At 33.4% G+C, this 13,817-nt stretch overlaps 3 protein-coding genes across 4 annotated transcripts; 2 read left to right on the forward strand and 1 right to left on the reverse strand.

The window, feature by feature from the left end:
* On the reverse strand, positions 1 to 5,481 carry Bm6816 (the record flags this gene model as incomplete). 2 transcript variants are annotated; one of them, XM_043076856.1, is made up of 14 exons in its annotated part: positions 1 to 158; positions 372 to 563; positions 885 to 1,073; positions 1,279 to 1,363; positions 1,491 to 1,562; positions 1,858 to 1,987; positions 2,370 to 2,598; positions 2,901 to 3,096; positions 3,412 to 3,504; positions 3,720 to 3,907; positions 4,122 to 4,301; positions 4,447 to 4,578; positions 4,704 to 4,950; positions 5,404 to 5,481. In XM_043076856.1, 14 exons carry the CDS (start codon positions 5,479 to 5,481, stop codon positions 1 to 3), a joined length of 2,169 nt encoding a protein of 722 aa, XP_042932790.1. The 2 variants fall into 2 exon arrangements, with proteins under 2 accessions (XP_042932790.1, XP_042932791.1); XM_043076857.1 differs by having other exon boundaries at positions 4,089 to 4,301.
* A 1,171-nt stretch (positions 5,482 to 6,652) lies between these two features.
* On the forward strand, positions 6,653 to 10,445 carry Bm616 (uncharacterized protein; the record flags this gene model as incomplete). Its single annotated transcript, XM_043076858.1, has 12 exons — positions 6,653 to 6,822; positions 7,050 to 7,203; positions 7,343 to 7,543; positions 7,936 to 8,093; positions 8,394 to 8,622; positions 8,738 to 8,838; positions 9,010 to 9,079; positions 9,154 to 9,200; positions 9,295 to 9,375; positions 9,716 to 9,759; positions 9,979 to 10,063; positions 10,259 to 10,445. The coding sequence occupies 12 exons, from the start codon at positions 6,653 to 6,655 to the stop codon at positions 10,443 to 10,445; spliced, it is 1,527 nt and encodes a 508-aa protein (XP_042932792.1).
* Positions 10,446 to 11,853: 1,408 nt separating this feature from the next.
* Positions 11,854 to 13,509, forward strand: Bm6712 (glia maturation factor BmGMF, putative; the record flags this gene model as incomplete). Its single annotated transcript, XM_001902807.2, has 6 exons — positions 11,854 to 11,856; positions 12,084 to 12,180; positions 12,386 to 12,435; positions 12,534 to 12,666; positions 12,836 to 12,909; positions 13,450 to 13,509. The coding sequence occupies 6 exons, from the start codon at positions 11,854 to 11,856 to the stop codon at positions 13,507 to 13,509; spliced, it is 417 nt and encodes a 138-aa protein (XP_001902842.2).
* Between the last annotated feature and the right edge of the window lie 308 nt (positions 13,510 to 13,817).

Consider the following 13,817-nt stretch of genomic DNA (forward strand, 5'->3'; position numbering starts at 1 on the left):
TCATTTTTTGTTTGCACGAGTTCCCAACAAACTAGAAAAGAAGTCCCACATGCGAAATTTACTAGTGGTTGGTGCTGTGCATTCTTCAACTTTATTAGCGTTGGCAACATTTTGTTCCAAGTTTCCAACATTTCTTATGGAAGAGTCATAAACAGGATCTGAAAAAGTTTTCATGTTCAATAAAGATGTTTTTTATAAAGGACATTCACAAAGAATCTCATCTACAGAAAAATAGCGGTGAATAATTCGAACTTTTTCGAATTATTCGCCGCTATTCTCGATGAAATTATTCGCCGCTATTCTCGATGGTAAAGTCCTTAATCTTTGCACAAAAAACATAACAACTGACAAATAAATTTGTGTTTACAAACCTGTACGGCTTTCCATAGAAACTTTAAGTTTTTTTTTAAATGGTTCCAGAGATGACGAGGATAGACGACGACGAGCAAACGGCCGCCGTCTAGAAAGAATGAGATCACGTGCAAAAGGATCATGCTCGAATAACTGATTCGTGATTCGCAAAGCCTCTAACATCAAGGAAGGTGACAAGGCCGAAGCGCTACCTTCAACAATCAATTTGCATTTACAAAAATTCGAATTCAACAAGAAATTTTTGCAAACTGTTTGCGAAACAGAAAAAATGTTTCATTACCAAGACCGAAGATTCTCGACCAAAGTAAAAATCTATAAATTTTGTAAGTGATTATGGTGAGATATTACCAACATCGCATATGAAGAAATGAAAAGTATTCTAATTTACAAAATTTCAAAATAATCTACCATGTTTCTTATATCATTCATTTTAAATAAATGTTTTGATGCCTTATTAGCGAACTAAACTGTTATAAGAAATCCAAATATATTAATAACTCCGAAGAATTCACCACTGGGACGCTGCGAAACTGCAAGACCTTCAAAATCATGGCAACGGTTGGTCGATGAAAACTGACTATTATCGAAACAGTCCTCACTAACATTATTATCACTACCAACACTTGACATGGTATCTTCTTTCACAGATTTTGAATAGACTGCTTGTTTCCTTCGGCTTGCCTTAAGTACCGTCCTTGGTTCTGAAACTTTCTCATACAGACAGACAAATAACTGACACTTCTTGAACTTACTGTATACTACTAAATGAATTCAAAAACAATCTAAAATACTAGCATCTTGATTCATATGACTCCACGAATGAAGAAATTATTGAATCCAATTTGCAATGAATTTTTTGTTGTTCTTTGTAATTTTAAATTTCAAGAAGTCCATTTAAAAGATTACTTATTGTTTTTGAATAAGAACTTGATGCGAGAGAAGAAAACAGAGATTTCGTGCTTGAGAACGATGAAGATATATTGTAATGTTCCTGAAACAATCAATTCCTTTTATCAAGAGCACATAAAACATTCATTAGATTTATGAAAAATGAGATAAAAAATTTGTTCAGAAATAAAAGAAGCAAATCCGCAAAACAATACTACGAAGTGACTTACAACGTTGTTCATGCTTGAACTAGTAGAAGGATATTTTGCACTTGACGTACTCAAAGAAGTCTTAACATCATACTGAAAATATTTCGTAAACTAAAATGAAATAAGAACTTGCTATCCTCTTCTCACTTTTTACTTTGCGGTTTGGGATTGCAGGTAAATACATGTATTAAGCTGAAAAAAAAAAGTTAGGAGCTAATCTACATCACTTCTTCTACTCTTTTCCTCAACTCTTCCTATCAGGCATTACACAAAAGTACAATTCATTAACTGAAGCAGAAAAAAGTCTTTATATAAGTCACTCTTTTCGATAGTGGGCTTAAATCTGTTGTTTTATCTTATCCTCATTTAAAATATTTTAAGAAATCACCACGTTAGTGTTTGCTTTCGAATTCTCTCCACACATTTTTTCTGCTTCTATATTATCGTCTCCATTACTATGAACACTCTCGATTGTCTCTTCCCGTGCTACTCCATCACAAGGATATAGAATACCTTCACTGCAAATGATAAGATGGCACCAGTTAAATACGATAATAAAATGTACTTGAGAATTTACATCTTACACATCAATTCCGTGCATGTATGTTCGAGCTATGATTATTTTACTCTATGTAAATGATCTCTCGAAAAAATAATGTCTTTCTTGGATGTTCTGACAAAGCTGTTGATGCATATATATAGTACTCCTCCCCACCGTCTTATTGTTATCATCGTTCTTATTTACAAATATGAATTCGTTTCTGTTACTTGCATCCTACTAACAGTCTACTAATCATTTAAGATCATAACATTCTACTAATCATTAGTACTATTTAAGTTCAGCATTCTGCCTATAAAGCAATAAAAAAGCTCACTGCATCACGAACTTATCTCACTTACTCTATAAAGCTCTCGTATAATTCATCCATTCCATCCAACAATACTCCAGCAACACATCCAGCTGGCAATACTTTAACTTTATTATTCGTGGCAAATAATTCATTTAAATGATGTATGGATGAGACACGATCTAAGGAATGCAACGGCATTACTGGCATATCTGAGAATTGTACGAGGGTAAGCGGACGTCTAATATCACGAGCATAACCAGGTCCATTGTAGGCGATTTCTAAAATAATTTCAATCAGTCTTATACTTATTTACCCCTTCCTTAAAAGTAATAAAATAAAATTTATGCAGTGATGATTGACAAACTTTTCAATCATCACTGCGTAGTCGTTAGAAAAAACATCAGGAAAATAACTTCGAAATTCAATTTGGCAAATTTGCTGTATTTTTATCCCTATTACAATCTGTTCTAGCACCTCATGAGAAAAGTAATGAATTCGATATGAATAATACATAATACGTAACGATTTTGGAAGGAACTGTAGGAATATTTTTATGGAAATGATAGAAGCTGTTGCTAACCTGTAGTAAAATTGGGATCCACGATGCCCGAATAATATAAATCGACGTCCAATGTTTTCAGCTGTTTACAATACTTTGGTCCTAACATGACCGTTGAATTTCCAAAATCTGTAAGTGCTCTGTCTAGACACAAATTAATGTCATCAGCCAAAACCGATGTGTTGTTAACATCTATATTCTTTTTATCGAAAAATACCTGAAAGCGTTCAACATATATCACCGTGAGAAAAAATCTAACTATCATAGATCAATGATAATAAATGGATGTCAGAAGAACTCAGACTGTATTTATTATCTGGAGAGATTACTTTCAATAGTAATGTGGACAAGTTCTGTCTATTAATAAGTACTAAAAATGTACTAGTTCTCAACAGTTTGATTTTCGACTAACAATAATTATAGTCAAGATTAAACAAAAACTTAATATTGATGTTCTGGTCTTTTGTTATGGACCTTAATGATGGCTAGTTAGACACAAATTTCAAATGATGGAGTTATACTATAAACTCACTGATATAACTGATATGTTATCAGCACGAGATGCTCCCCAACCTTCTAATGCATGACGCAATATCCAACGAGAATGATTGGGCAACCTGCCATGCTAAAATAATATAATGAAATAAAGCGCTTCACTGCATAACAATGTAATGAAATATTTAGAATAATTCTTTAAAAGCACCTATGTATACACATATTGCATTTGGAATTAAAGTTGGTCTAGCTGAAAATCTCACTCTATAATTCAACCCGCAATCCAAGCACTACCAGAAATTACTACTGTTTGCTACAGCTGATATTTGGAAAGTCCAAATTTACTTTATCACGTGATACTTTCTCATAATGCATCACAATATCGACAATTTGTTGTGGTTTTAAAACATTGGTTAGTCCATCTGAGCCAAGCACCAAACATAAACTGTTATCATTTAGATCATATGCAGCAACATCTGGTTCAGGACTTACAATAAATTGTTTCGTTTCTCGATTATATGACCATAAATCACCTATAAAATTCAAAAGAATTGAGACACTAAAAATTTTGCTCTAAATTATGAAAGATGTTACTTCAAGTAAGATGGGATTACTTTAAATCTAACAATTTGAAATGATTCCCATACCTTAAAACAATTCTTAAAATTTAAGCAAATAAAAAAAAAAATCAAACATGTTTAAACTTCCACTAACCTAAAGCACGAGCAACAGCAAGAAAAGCAATACTTTCGGTTGGTGTAGACCTGCGCACAGGTCCAACATGACCTCGAATAGGTCTCGTCCAAACAACGCGTGTGACGCCTGATTTCTTCATCACCATTCCACCAGCACTATTTATACGTTGCACTTCCAGAGAATTGTCGGGCTTATGATCAACTGTCAAGCTACTAGCTCTTACTTCGTCATCTGAAAATTTCTTCAAAAATATTTTTATTTCGGTATGGAGAAAAAATATTTCTGGATTCATGAAATTTGAAACTCAGAGGAAATTTTCGAAAACCACAGACCATAATTAGTAAGTTTAAAAAAAGAAAAAAAAACATTAACAAACTATTCATTTCTCCTAGAATTACAGCAGAGTCACCAACATGCCCAGTGAATATTTTTCCACGTCGAATAAAAGTACAACTAGCAGTGGTACCTGCCGTGCTGGTGTAACCTGAGGAAGTGAGAGGCCAATCGTCTGTAAAGTACCGTTACTAAGGCTGTCGATACCAGTGAAATATTTTAAAATTTTAGGAAATCGTAAATACCAAATTCACAAATATGGAGTATGTAAAAAAAGTTGCATACAGATTCTATACTAACCGACAACTTTCCACATTGCAAGATGCGTCTCCACAAAACCTTTTTTTATAGCATCCAGCATTTGTTCATCATTACCGTCAAAACCATACTGTGATTGAATGTTCTTCAGGAGATGCTTCCGGACATAGTCACTGGCTTCTGAACCACCATGACCATCATAAACAGCAAAGTAAAGGTAATCGACAGCGCCACTGGGAAGTCGAACACATTCGATGTGTACTCGATCCTCCATATACCTTCTGCCACCCTGAAAATTTCTTGCTGAAATCTTTTAGACGTATGAAAGTAATAACAGCTATGAAGTACTGCTACAGCAATATGAACGGTAGAGATAATAATAAAAGCAATCATAAGCTGCAGCATCACTGTTTCGTTTTGGACCATGGTTTATTCCAAAAAAGCGTAAAGTAATGGCGACGCAAAGAAAGAGGAAAAATCCTTTTGCTAATACTTCAAAATCTACAGAAATTGATCCACACGTGTCTTTTCAAAAAAATTTGAGATTCTGACCAATAGATAGTTCTGTTCGATTTTCTGGCTGACTATCGATAGTTGGAGCTTGACCATAGTCAGCTGACCATTTGTAAGTAAAATCACAATCTAACTCTCGTGTTCACTTAGTGCTCATTTTATCTCAATTCCATCATAACGATATGGAAAACAGTAACGGCATAGTGATAAGAGAAAAAACTGGACATACCTGGCTAGCAGCGACGCTTATCCGTACATGCTCTCCATAGAGCATCGTATCCGAAAAGGAGGATGCAGTCATTGGCATCACTATCCTTCAAACCCACTGCTGAAAAAATTACTTCAATTTAAATGCTTCTAAAAATTGTGCATTTATGTTGTTTGATATTGCATGCGTTCGGAATTGCAACAAGTTGAAATGAAATTTGCTATAGTTATGGATTGATTTGGCTGTCTCCTTACTTCGGGAGTCCCAGCAGTCAGGAGGAAAGAACAAAAACAACAGGGAAACTGCTCTCCTCTCTAAATCTTTAAGCAATCTCAACTAACACCTCAAACTCCAAATTACCAATTCTACTCACTCTTCATTAATAATCTGCTAATGAAAGAATACACGCAAGTTGGAGTGACTCTTAATTCAGCCGTAACACATCACAACTAATACAATCCCATCGAGAGTATGTGATAATGTTGACATTTAGAGGTCAGAAAATTTGTGGTACAATAAAATCGCAAGAAACTACTGAATATGAGATGGATTCAACTGATAAGCTCCTATTTATGATATCATCGAATGAGGATTGCAAATTAACAGGGAATTTATAAATAATTCGTTTTTTTTTTTTTTTTGTAAATTCAATAGTTTGACGAGATAGTACGTCAAAACACAGAATTAGAGAATATGGTTGTAGCGAGGAGAGTGAAGTAGGGAGGGAGCGAGCGGGGAGGCAGGGGATACCGTGAGGATTTGTTTGTCCTTCAGCAGAAGGTATAAGGATTCGGTCCGGTGCGGAAAAACTTATGTCCCTATTCCAGAAAAGGTCCTTGCTGGAATGCTACTATTAGATCTCTCACTGGGTATTTCAGCTTTTTCAAATGACAAGTTGAACTTTTTTGTCAAGCTAAACTTTTCAATATTTCAGTTTTTAATATTTCCTCTATAAATATTTAGGTTCCCGTTACTGTGAAGCTTTTCCTAACTCCTACCTCTATATAAATCTGCCCTTTCTGTAAAAGGAAGAGAAGGGAAAAAAGTAGGAAGGCAATGAATTTCATTTGCATTTTGGGACGATACGCTTATGCCTTCCACACATGCAGCACTTGCCCAACCGGGTGAACTTTGTATGAAGGAGCAACCAAACAGTCGAAGTTTTTTTGAACTATACATGCTGGCAAAATTACTTGTATGTAGTTAGAATTAACACATTTGGCATGTGCATACATCTTTCAAACTTCAGATTTGTGATTCGGATGCATCTATGGACATCGACGATTTGCCGGATCTCGTTTTAGAAATAGTTTTTTCATATTTGAATCAGTACGGCGATTTGGAAAATGTCCGATTGGTTAGTCGTCGATGGCATCGCGTAGCATCCACTGTCATTAGTATTTTAAAGAAGTCTTTCCTCCGATGTAATCAGCTGATTTGGTTAGTTGAAGCCTAAATTAAATGTTTTGGATTGATTGTTGTAGTGCAAAAATAATGATGCTCAGGAATGATATCTGCTGGAATATAATCTCAGGCTGCGTCTTACTCTTCATATTTTTCATCGTTCGCTAATAGCTGTAATTGGCAAGCTTTGTACCAATCATATTGTTTTGTTTTGAAAGAATCTTTCGGTGTGATATTTGAAATAATATGTATTTAATTTTTAGGGAGCTATGTGCAGCAAAAAACGAAGGGGATGGTGCAATTGCAAAACGCTGTTCACATTCAGGTTGCTATCATGATGGTACTAAAAAAGTGTATATATTTGGTGGGTGCACCGATAATTATACCGCCTTTAACGACCTTTGGAGTTTTGATCTGGTATATTTCCACTCTTTTTATGAATTTGTTTGTTGAATTTTCAGTTGTGTGCTCTTCATTAATTTAGGATCAGTACTGTTCCATGAAAACCAAACAAATGGTTCTACGTTTTCCGGGAAGCTGAGAATTGTAATTTCAGAAGTCTCACCACTGGTGCCGAGAATTTATTAAGTGTGCTCCATTCCCGCGACCCAAGGCTATGTCCATTTTTGTGCCTTACAAGGAGTATTTGATTCTCCATGGTGGATTCGCAAAGTCCTCACCAAACCCAATTCATCAAGCAGCAAATTTTTTTAGTGAAATACATATGTACGATACCATGACGAATGAGTGGATTGAGGTAATCAGAGTTTTTCATGTGGTTGTTCTGTTCTGTGAAATATAGCTTTCACTTCCAGAACTTATATATAATTTAATTTGCTTTATTAATTTAAGTCTAATAATTTAAGCACTACTGGGAAGATTAAACAAATGGTCCTATATATTCTAAGAAATTCAAATTTTTAGTACTTTCATCTTTTGCTTCATATTCAGTTAATCTGTACCATATTTTTTAAATTAAATGGGTGAAATATTTAGCGAAGACGAGATATAAAAAATGGACAATCACGAATAATTTTTAGCGGAATTATTTTTGTTGGTGGCTAACATAGTTTCAAACAATGTCTGATTTGCTTGCCGATTGCAAGATTTTCAAAGTGTCCAATTTTACATTATTTTTGTTGTTTTCAGGTTGAAACGGAACCTCCACCCCCCGTGATTGCAAGTCATTGTGCATGTGTGGTAGGTGATTCGCTGATTATTTTTGGTGGTTCTCAGAACAGCCGTGCTACAAATACTGTTTATGTTTTGGATATTACTACTAAAATTTGGCATATACCGTCATTCGAGTAAGTCTTCTGAAACTTTTTTGTTAACCCACAAATTTTTTGTGAGTTAACAAAAAATTTAATGGGTTATGGAGAATGTCAGATTCTCGTTTAGTTATTATCACATTTCGAGGGCATTATTAAACCCATTTTCGAGAGTAATTAAAGCTGAATTTTTTTTTTTTTTTTGAATGCTATTGAGCTCTCGTTATTTGTGTGTTAAACTGCATGGGAATCAATGTCAGTTTTAATCTTTTGTTTTCTGATAAGTAAATGATTCTCTGGTTAAAAATTAAATATATCAAATATCGGTTCTGATAGGAATCACAAAGATGAAAGTTGTGGGAAATCAGACGCAACGTCTAGCGAACGGTTCTTGTTGAAAAATCCACAGCCGAATCCACGTTATGGTAGCTCATGTGTAGTAATTGACAAATCACACCTGCTCGTGATCGGTGGTTGTGGTGGTCCGAACTGTATCTATAATGATGCTTGGCTTCTTACTTTCGATTTAACGCTGCAAACTGCATGGGAATGGAAGGAAATCAATGCCAGTTCTAATCTTTGTTTTCTTATGAGTAAATCGTTGTGGACCAAGATGTTATTTAAATATATATTTAATGTTGATTTACCGAGTTTTCTCGACAATGTAACTATTATTTCAGATCACCAATCCAAAATCAGGTCCATCTCAACTTTGGTGTCACCCAGCATGTCCAATTGGACGGAATCTCGCGTGTATAAGTTATGCAAGGAGGAACGATAGGTATTATTACTTAAAAGTAATATCTTTTTGAGCGGACAACATTTTGAAGTTTTACTTTTTTTGTTTTCAAAATTCATGCATCTAACAATTGGTATGCCTTGTTTCATACAGCAGAAATAATTTTTCAAATATTTGAACGGATCAAGAAATATGCAAGACAAGATCTTTCAGATATGGCACAATCAGTTTAAATTCGTGCCCAGCACCACTCCAGGTCACTTCAAGGAATCGGATTCAGTTGGTGTGTAACTTTTAAATAAAATGAAATTGCTTGGTTACAAACATTATGAAATGTTGAATTATTTCTTTATTTAGCCACCATGTTCAATGAATGATGTCACGCTGCAACCTTCTAATACAGGGTATTCTTATCTAATTTAAACTGAAATGAAATTGATTTCAAAAACATCGCAAACAAACAATGAATTTCACTATAATTGAAACGTAATAATATAGGGACAACGTGGATCACACACTGAATGAAAAATTGAATTTTTCGAGTTGTCAACAATCTTTCTCTTCACTACATGCGAAGAAGTAAGTTCATTATATATGAATTTGTTTTGAAAACTCTTCTTTAATAGATGTCATGAAAATCTTTGAAATCATATTTTAGTTCTATAGTGGAAGATTTTTTTAGGAATTATTCAATATTTTTTCATTTGAGACATTCTTTGCTTCTTTGCACGTTTTTTTTGTGAAACATATGAAGAAGCAAATTTTGGTATTTTATGAGTCAGCTACAATTCCTATTCATTTTTAAAGCTCGGCCCTTTATGGAACTCTTGTTTTCGTAAGCTTTGTTTAGCTTTAGAGTAAGGATATTATGGATTTTATTTTTTGCGCCTACCTGGATTATATATTTTCTATTTTTTAGTAACTTGAAGTATATTAATGGTGCATCTGGTGCAACACTGGGAAGTAGGTTCTTTTTTTTATTTTTAAATTATTCTATTATTTGCTAAAATTCTATTATCCAAGCAGATTAATTTCCACTCATTAGTTAGGTAAATAGTTGCTCGTTTCGTATGTTCAAGAATGCAGTTCATATTTCCTGCCAAAAACCTTTATTAATTTTTACTAGTTTCGCTAGGAAATGTATTTCAGGGAATAGTTCTTGAGTGTTTAAATTGTTTTTAGAAAATTGGTATCATAAAAGGCGTCAAGGGAATGCTTGTGTTTATATACTTGATACCGCACGAGTTTTGGAGGATTGTACAGTAACGTAAGTGTTGAAAGTTATGGTTATTGATTTACTGGTAGTTACATACTGAATGATTGGAGATTTAGGTGAAAATTATAATGTTTAATTGTGTGCTTATAATCTTTCTGAATTGATATTGTTAATAACAGGACATTAGGGTTTGTATAACTTTTTTACATGTCATTTATTTAGAGGTGAATTTTGGATTTTTTTTAGATGGCGTCAACAAGAGATAGATTTAAAAGCACCAGATGATACAATGTTGTATTCGCTTTGTGCTGGTCGAGGAGAGTTGATAATGTTCGGTGGAATGCGTAGTGATGTGCAAGGTGATAACCCCCATCCATTTACTCATATAATTAATAATGATATTTATATACTGAGTCCTGCTCGTTTAGTATAAGGCGTTACTATGGTTTTTTTTTTTCTCATATCGTTAGCCGAGCTGTTCAATCAGTAACAGTCTTTCATGTTAAAGATTACTGATTTGCATGCATAGCATATGCCTTATTGTGTACACTGTTTGTTATTAGCTTCTAATTTTTATATGTTCACCGTTGCATCAGTATCATTTTGTGCTTCTCTTCACAATCGAGAAGACATTAGCAATGATTTTTATCCTTATGTTATACTTATTACTTAGTATAACTTGACCTAGGATAATTTTAGTACGTGTAATATGAGGTGGTCATATTCTTTAAAATACTTCAGTAGTGTTATTTTTTCATTACTGATATTCATTTTTAAATTATCATTTCTACAATTCCCTGAATATATATTCACTGGATGTTTTATCTACTGTTACGCTTTATTAGGATCAAATTATCGCTCTGTCCTAAAGTATTCTTTTCTTTTCCAAAGGGAGGAGAAAAAAATCCATGAGTTTTAGAGTGTAAGCTTGAAGATAACGATTAATAGAAAATAGTTGTTAAAAAGATTCTGAAATGTTTTAAACGAGTTAGTAGTACATGTACTATTTTATCTTATGCTTGTTGCTTCATAGTTTCAGGATGACTATTACTAATTTTTTATGTTATCTTGAAATCGAATTCTCATGATTTTAATTCACCTTTTTTCACGTGCAAATGTTAATAAAATTAATTTATTGTTTTCTCTAGAACATCTTCTGCATTTCTCGGAGCGACTCATCTGTACTTTGAAAAAGTTTTCACTTTTCAGTAGCGGCTTTAAAGGAAAGGTGAGAATTTCCAGACCAACTTTTTCGACGTGGACAATGATACCATAGGAAGCTTTCAAGGTCTTGTTATTATGTGTTAATGAAACTTGATCTGGTCATTTTTCCTTTTTGGAAAGTTCTATGATTAGAATTGAATTTTTTAACGGGATGATCCTAGAGCTACATTGTACTGCTGAATTAGTGAAACAAATTATTGTAGAAAATGAGGTTGTTTCCTTTAAGTTGGATATACAGACGATCAAGTGTTAAATAAAATTAGATCGAATTGTAAAATTAGCCCTTTCACCTTATACAGTAGAATTGAATCATTGAAGAAATTGAAATTCAATATAAAGGGAGTGAATGGGATAGTTGTCACTCTGAATGTTGTAAGTTGAGTCTACCGCAGCTGCAATGTTGACTCAAGACATGCATATAAGAAATACGGATATATTTTGAATCATAAGCTTTTATAGTAATAACGTAATTTTCATAACGTAATTGTAAATGGTAAATCGAATATTTTAATTTCGTTGAATGCTTCCTTTTCAAAAACCCTTTGTAAAACAAAATGCAAATATTGATAGAACTCGAAGAATTGATCAAAGATCTGCTGCTACTTTTATCATTCAACATGGTTTGTGTTTCTCAGAATTTGCCAACTTTTTATTTTTAGCTCCAAAAAGCTACCACAATCGATTTAAATTTATCAGTTCTTTGAATAAAAATGTCTGTTATGTTGGAACAACATTTCGTTGATCCGGTGATGTAATCTCAAATTTTATTGCATGCATCTTTATTGACCAAGCTCGTTTTATTGTCTTTTAGCATGTTCTGTATTCTTTAAGCTAAGTGATATTTCAGACGGATGCACTAAAAATATGTGAGATAGCGGCGGATCTAAAAGACGAATTGGAGCGATTTCGGTTCAGTAGAAAGCGCTCAACAAATGCCTTGATATGTGCATTTTTCTTCTATTTAATAAAATTTTCTTGATTTGAAACTGATAGTACTTTTTGAGTTGATATTAACAGATCTAAATATGTTTTAAACTTTGAATGCAAATTTTGCTTTTTGTAACGAAAGTTGACGATAATTTAGATTTGATACACCATATTACACACTTTCCTCAATGTTTTTGCTTTGACCGTGCAGTTAATTTGCAGTGAAGATTGATCCGGTGAAACAGCTCATTATATTGGATCAGAAGCTTGAGGTACTTCTTTTTTCCACTGAATGACTGTTCAGAAACTAGTGTCTTCAAGTTGGCGTCAGAATTTTGGAGTATTTGCTACTACGGCACAAATTTTCTAGGATTGTGATCCAGATATGATTTGTGATGAATTACCTGTGCAACAGCCGCGGTATATTGTAATAAGCTACGAACGTGTACACGACGATGGCCGTCTTTCATATCCACTATCTCTTGTCTTCTATAGTCCGTCAGGTTTGTTTGATCTTTGATAAAAAAAATTATGAGTAGCCGGAAAGAAATAGTACTTCATATGACGTGTTTAGTTTTTTTTTTTTTGATGAAAATGCATGTTTAGTCCATTCTAAAATATACTTAACGAGCAGTTAGCAGATCTTAATTAATTGTTATTGAATCTTTCCAGGATGTAAGCCACAATTGCGAATGATGTATGCTGGTAGTAGAAACAATTTGGCGAGAAAATGTGAACTGAATAGGGTATTTGTCTCCTAGAATTAATTTTTTTTTTTTGGAAATTCTTCAAGCGCTGTTATATCTGGTAATAAATACATTTTAATATCACTCTATAAGTAATTATGCACATGATTAACTCGGCCCAGAACAGCTCTTTAGATTTTATTGGACAAGGAATAGTAGTATGTTTGGATAAATGCAGTAGTTGTTTTCATCTAGATTTTTATGCAGCCTAATTTCCAAACTTTTTTCTTAAGTAGATGCATTAAAAAATGTATCAGGAATCTGAGGATTTTTTTTCCGTTACTGAAAAGTGTAGAGTGTGAATATGGACATGTAGGATCTTTAATAAATAATAAATCAGTTTCTTTCACTGTCTTTTTGTTTTTGTATTTTTACCACTTCAGTATTTAACTGGAAGTGATAAAAATATTTGTTAATTACAGTTCTTATACTGACATGAGCTAAATTTTCAAGTCGTTTTTTAAAATCTGCTCTACCAAAATTTGAGAATTTGTTCTGACAAAAATTCCTTTTTTATGCTAGAACTGTTTCTTTTTTCAGAACCTAGAAATTCGAGAACCAGACGAACTAACAAGGGAGTTATTGGAACTAAAGCTGTAGATACAATCTTTAATCCTCCAAATTAGCCTCATTCTGTTTTTTAAAGTTTTTTAACCATACGAAGTATTTACCCATTTATTTTTTATCTTATAGGTTCTTTTTTGAAGTAATAAGTTAACTTTCTAATTTTACTTTCTTTAATTTAGCTATGATACAGCTAGGCATTAAAAAGTCAAGAAAAGGACTTCACTATGCTACTTTGTCAGAACCATTCCTTCTGGTTACTACCGTGTCCTTTATTATTTAGTCCAAAAAAGTGTCGAAGTGCTATCCATTCTGGTGAATTACTCGATGTTAGAAGTTTTCTG

Source organism: Brugia malayi (assembly GCF_000002995.4).
Source record: "Brugia malayi strain FR3 genome assembly, contig: Bm_v4_Chr1_scaffold_001, whole genome shotgun sequence".
NCBI lineage: Eukaryota > Metazoa > Nematoda > Chromadorea > Rhabditida > Onchocercidae > Brugia > Brugia malayi.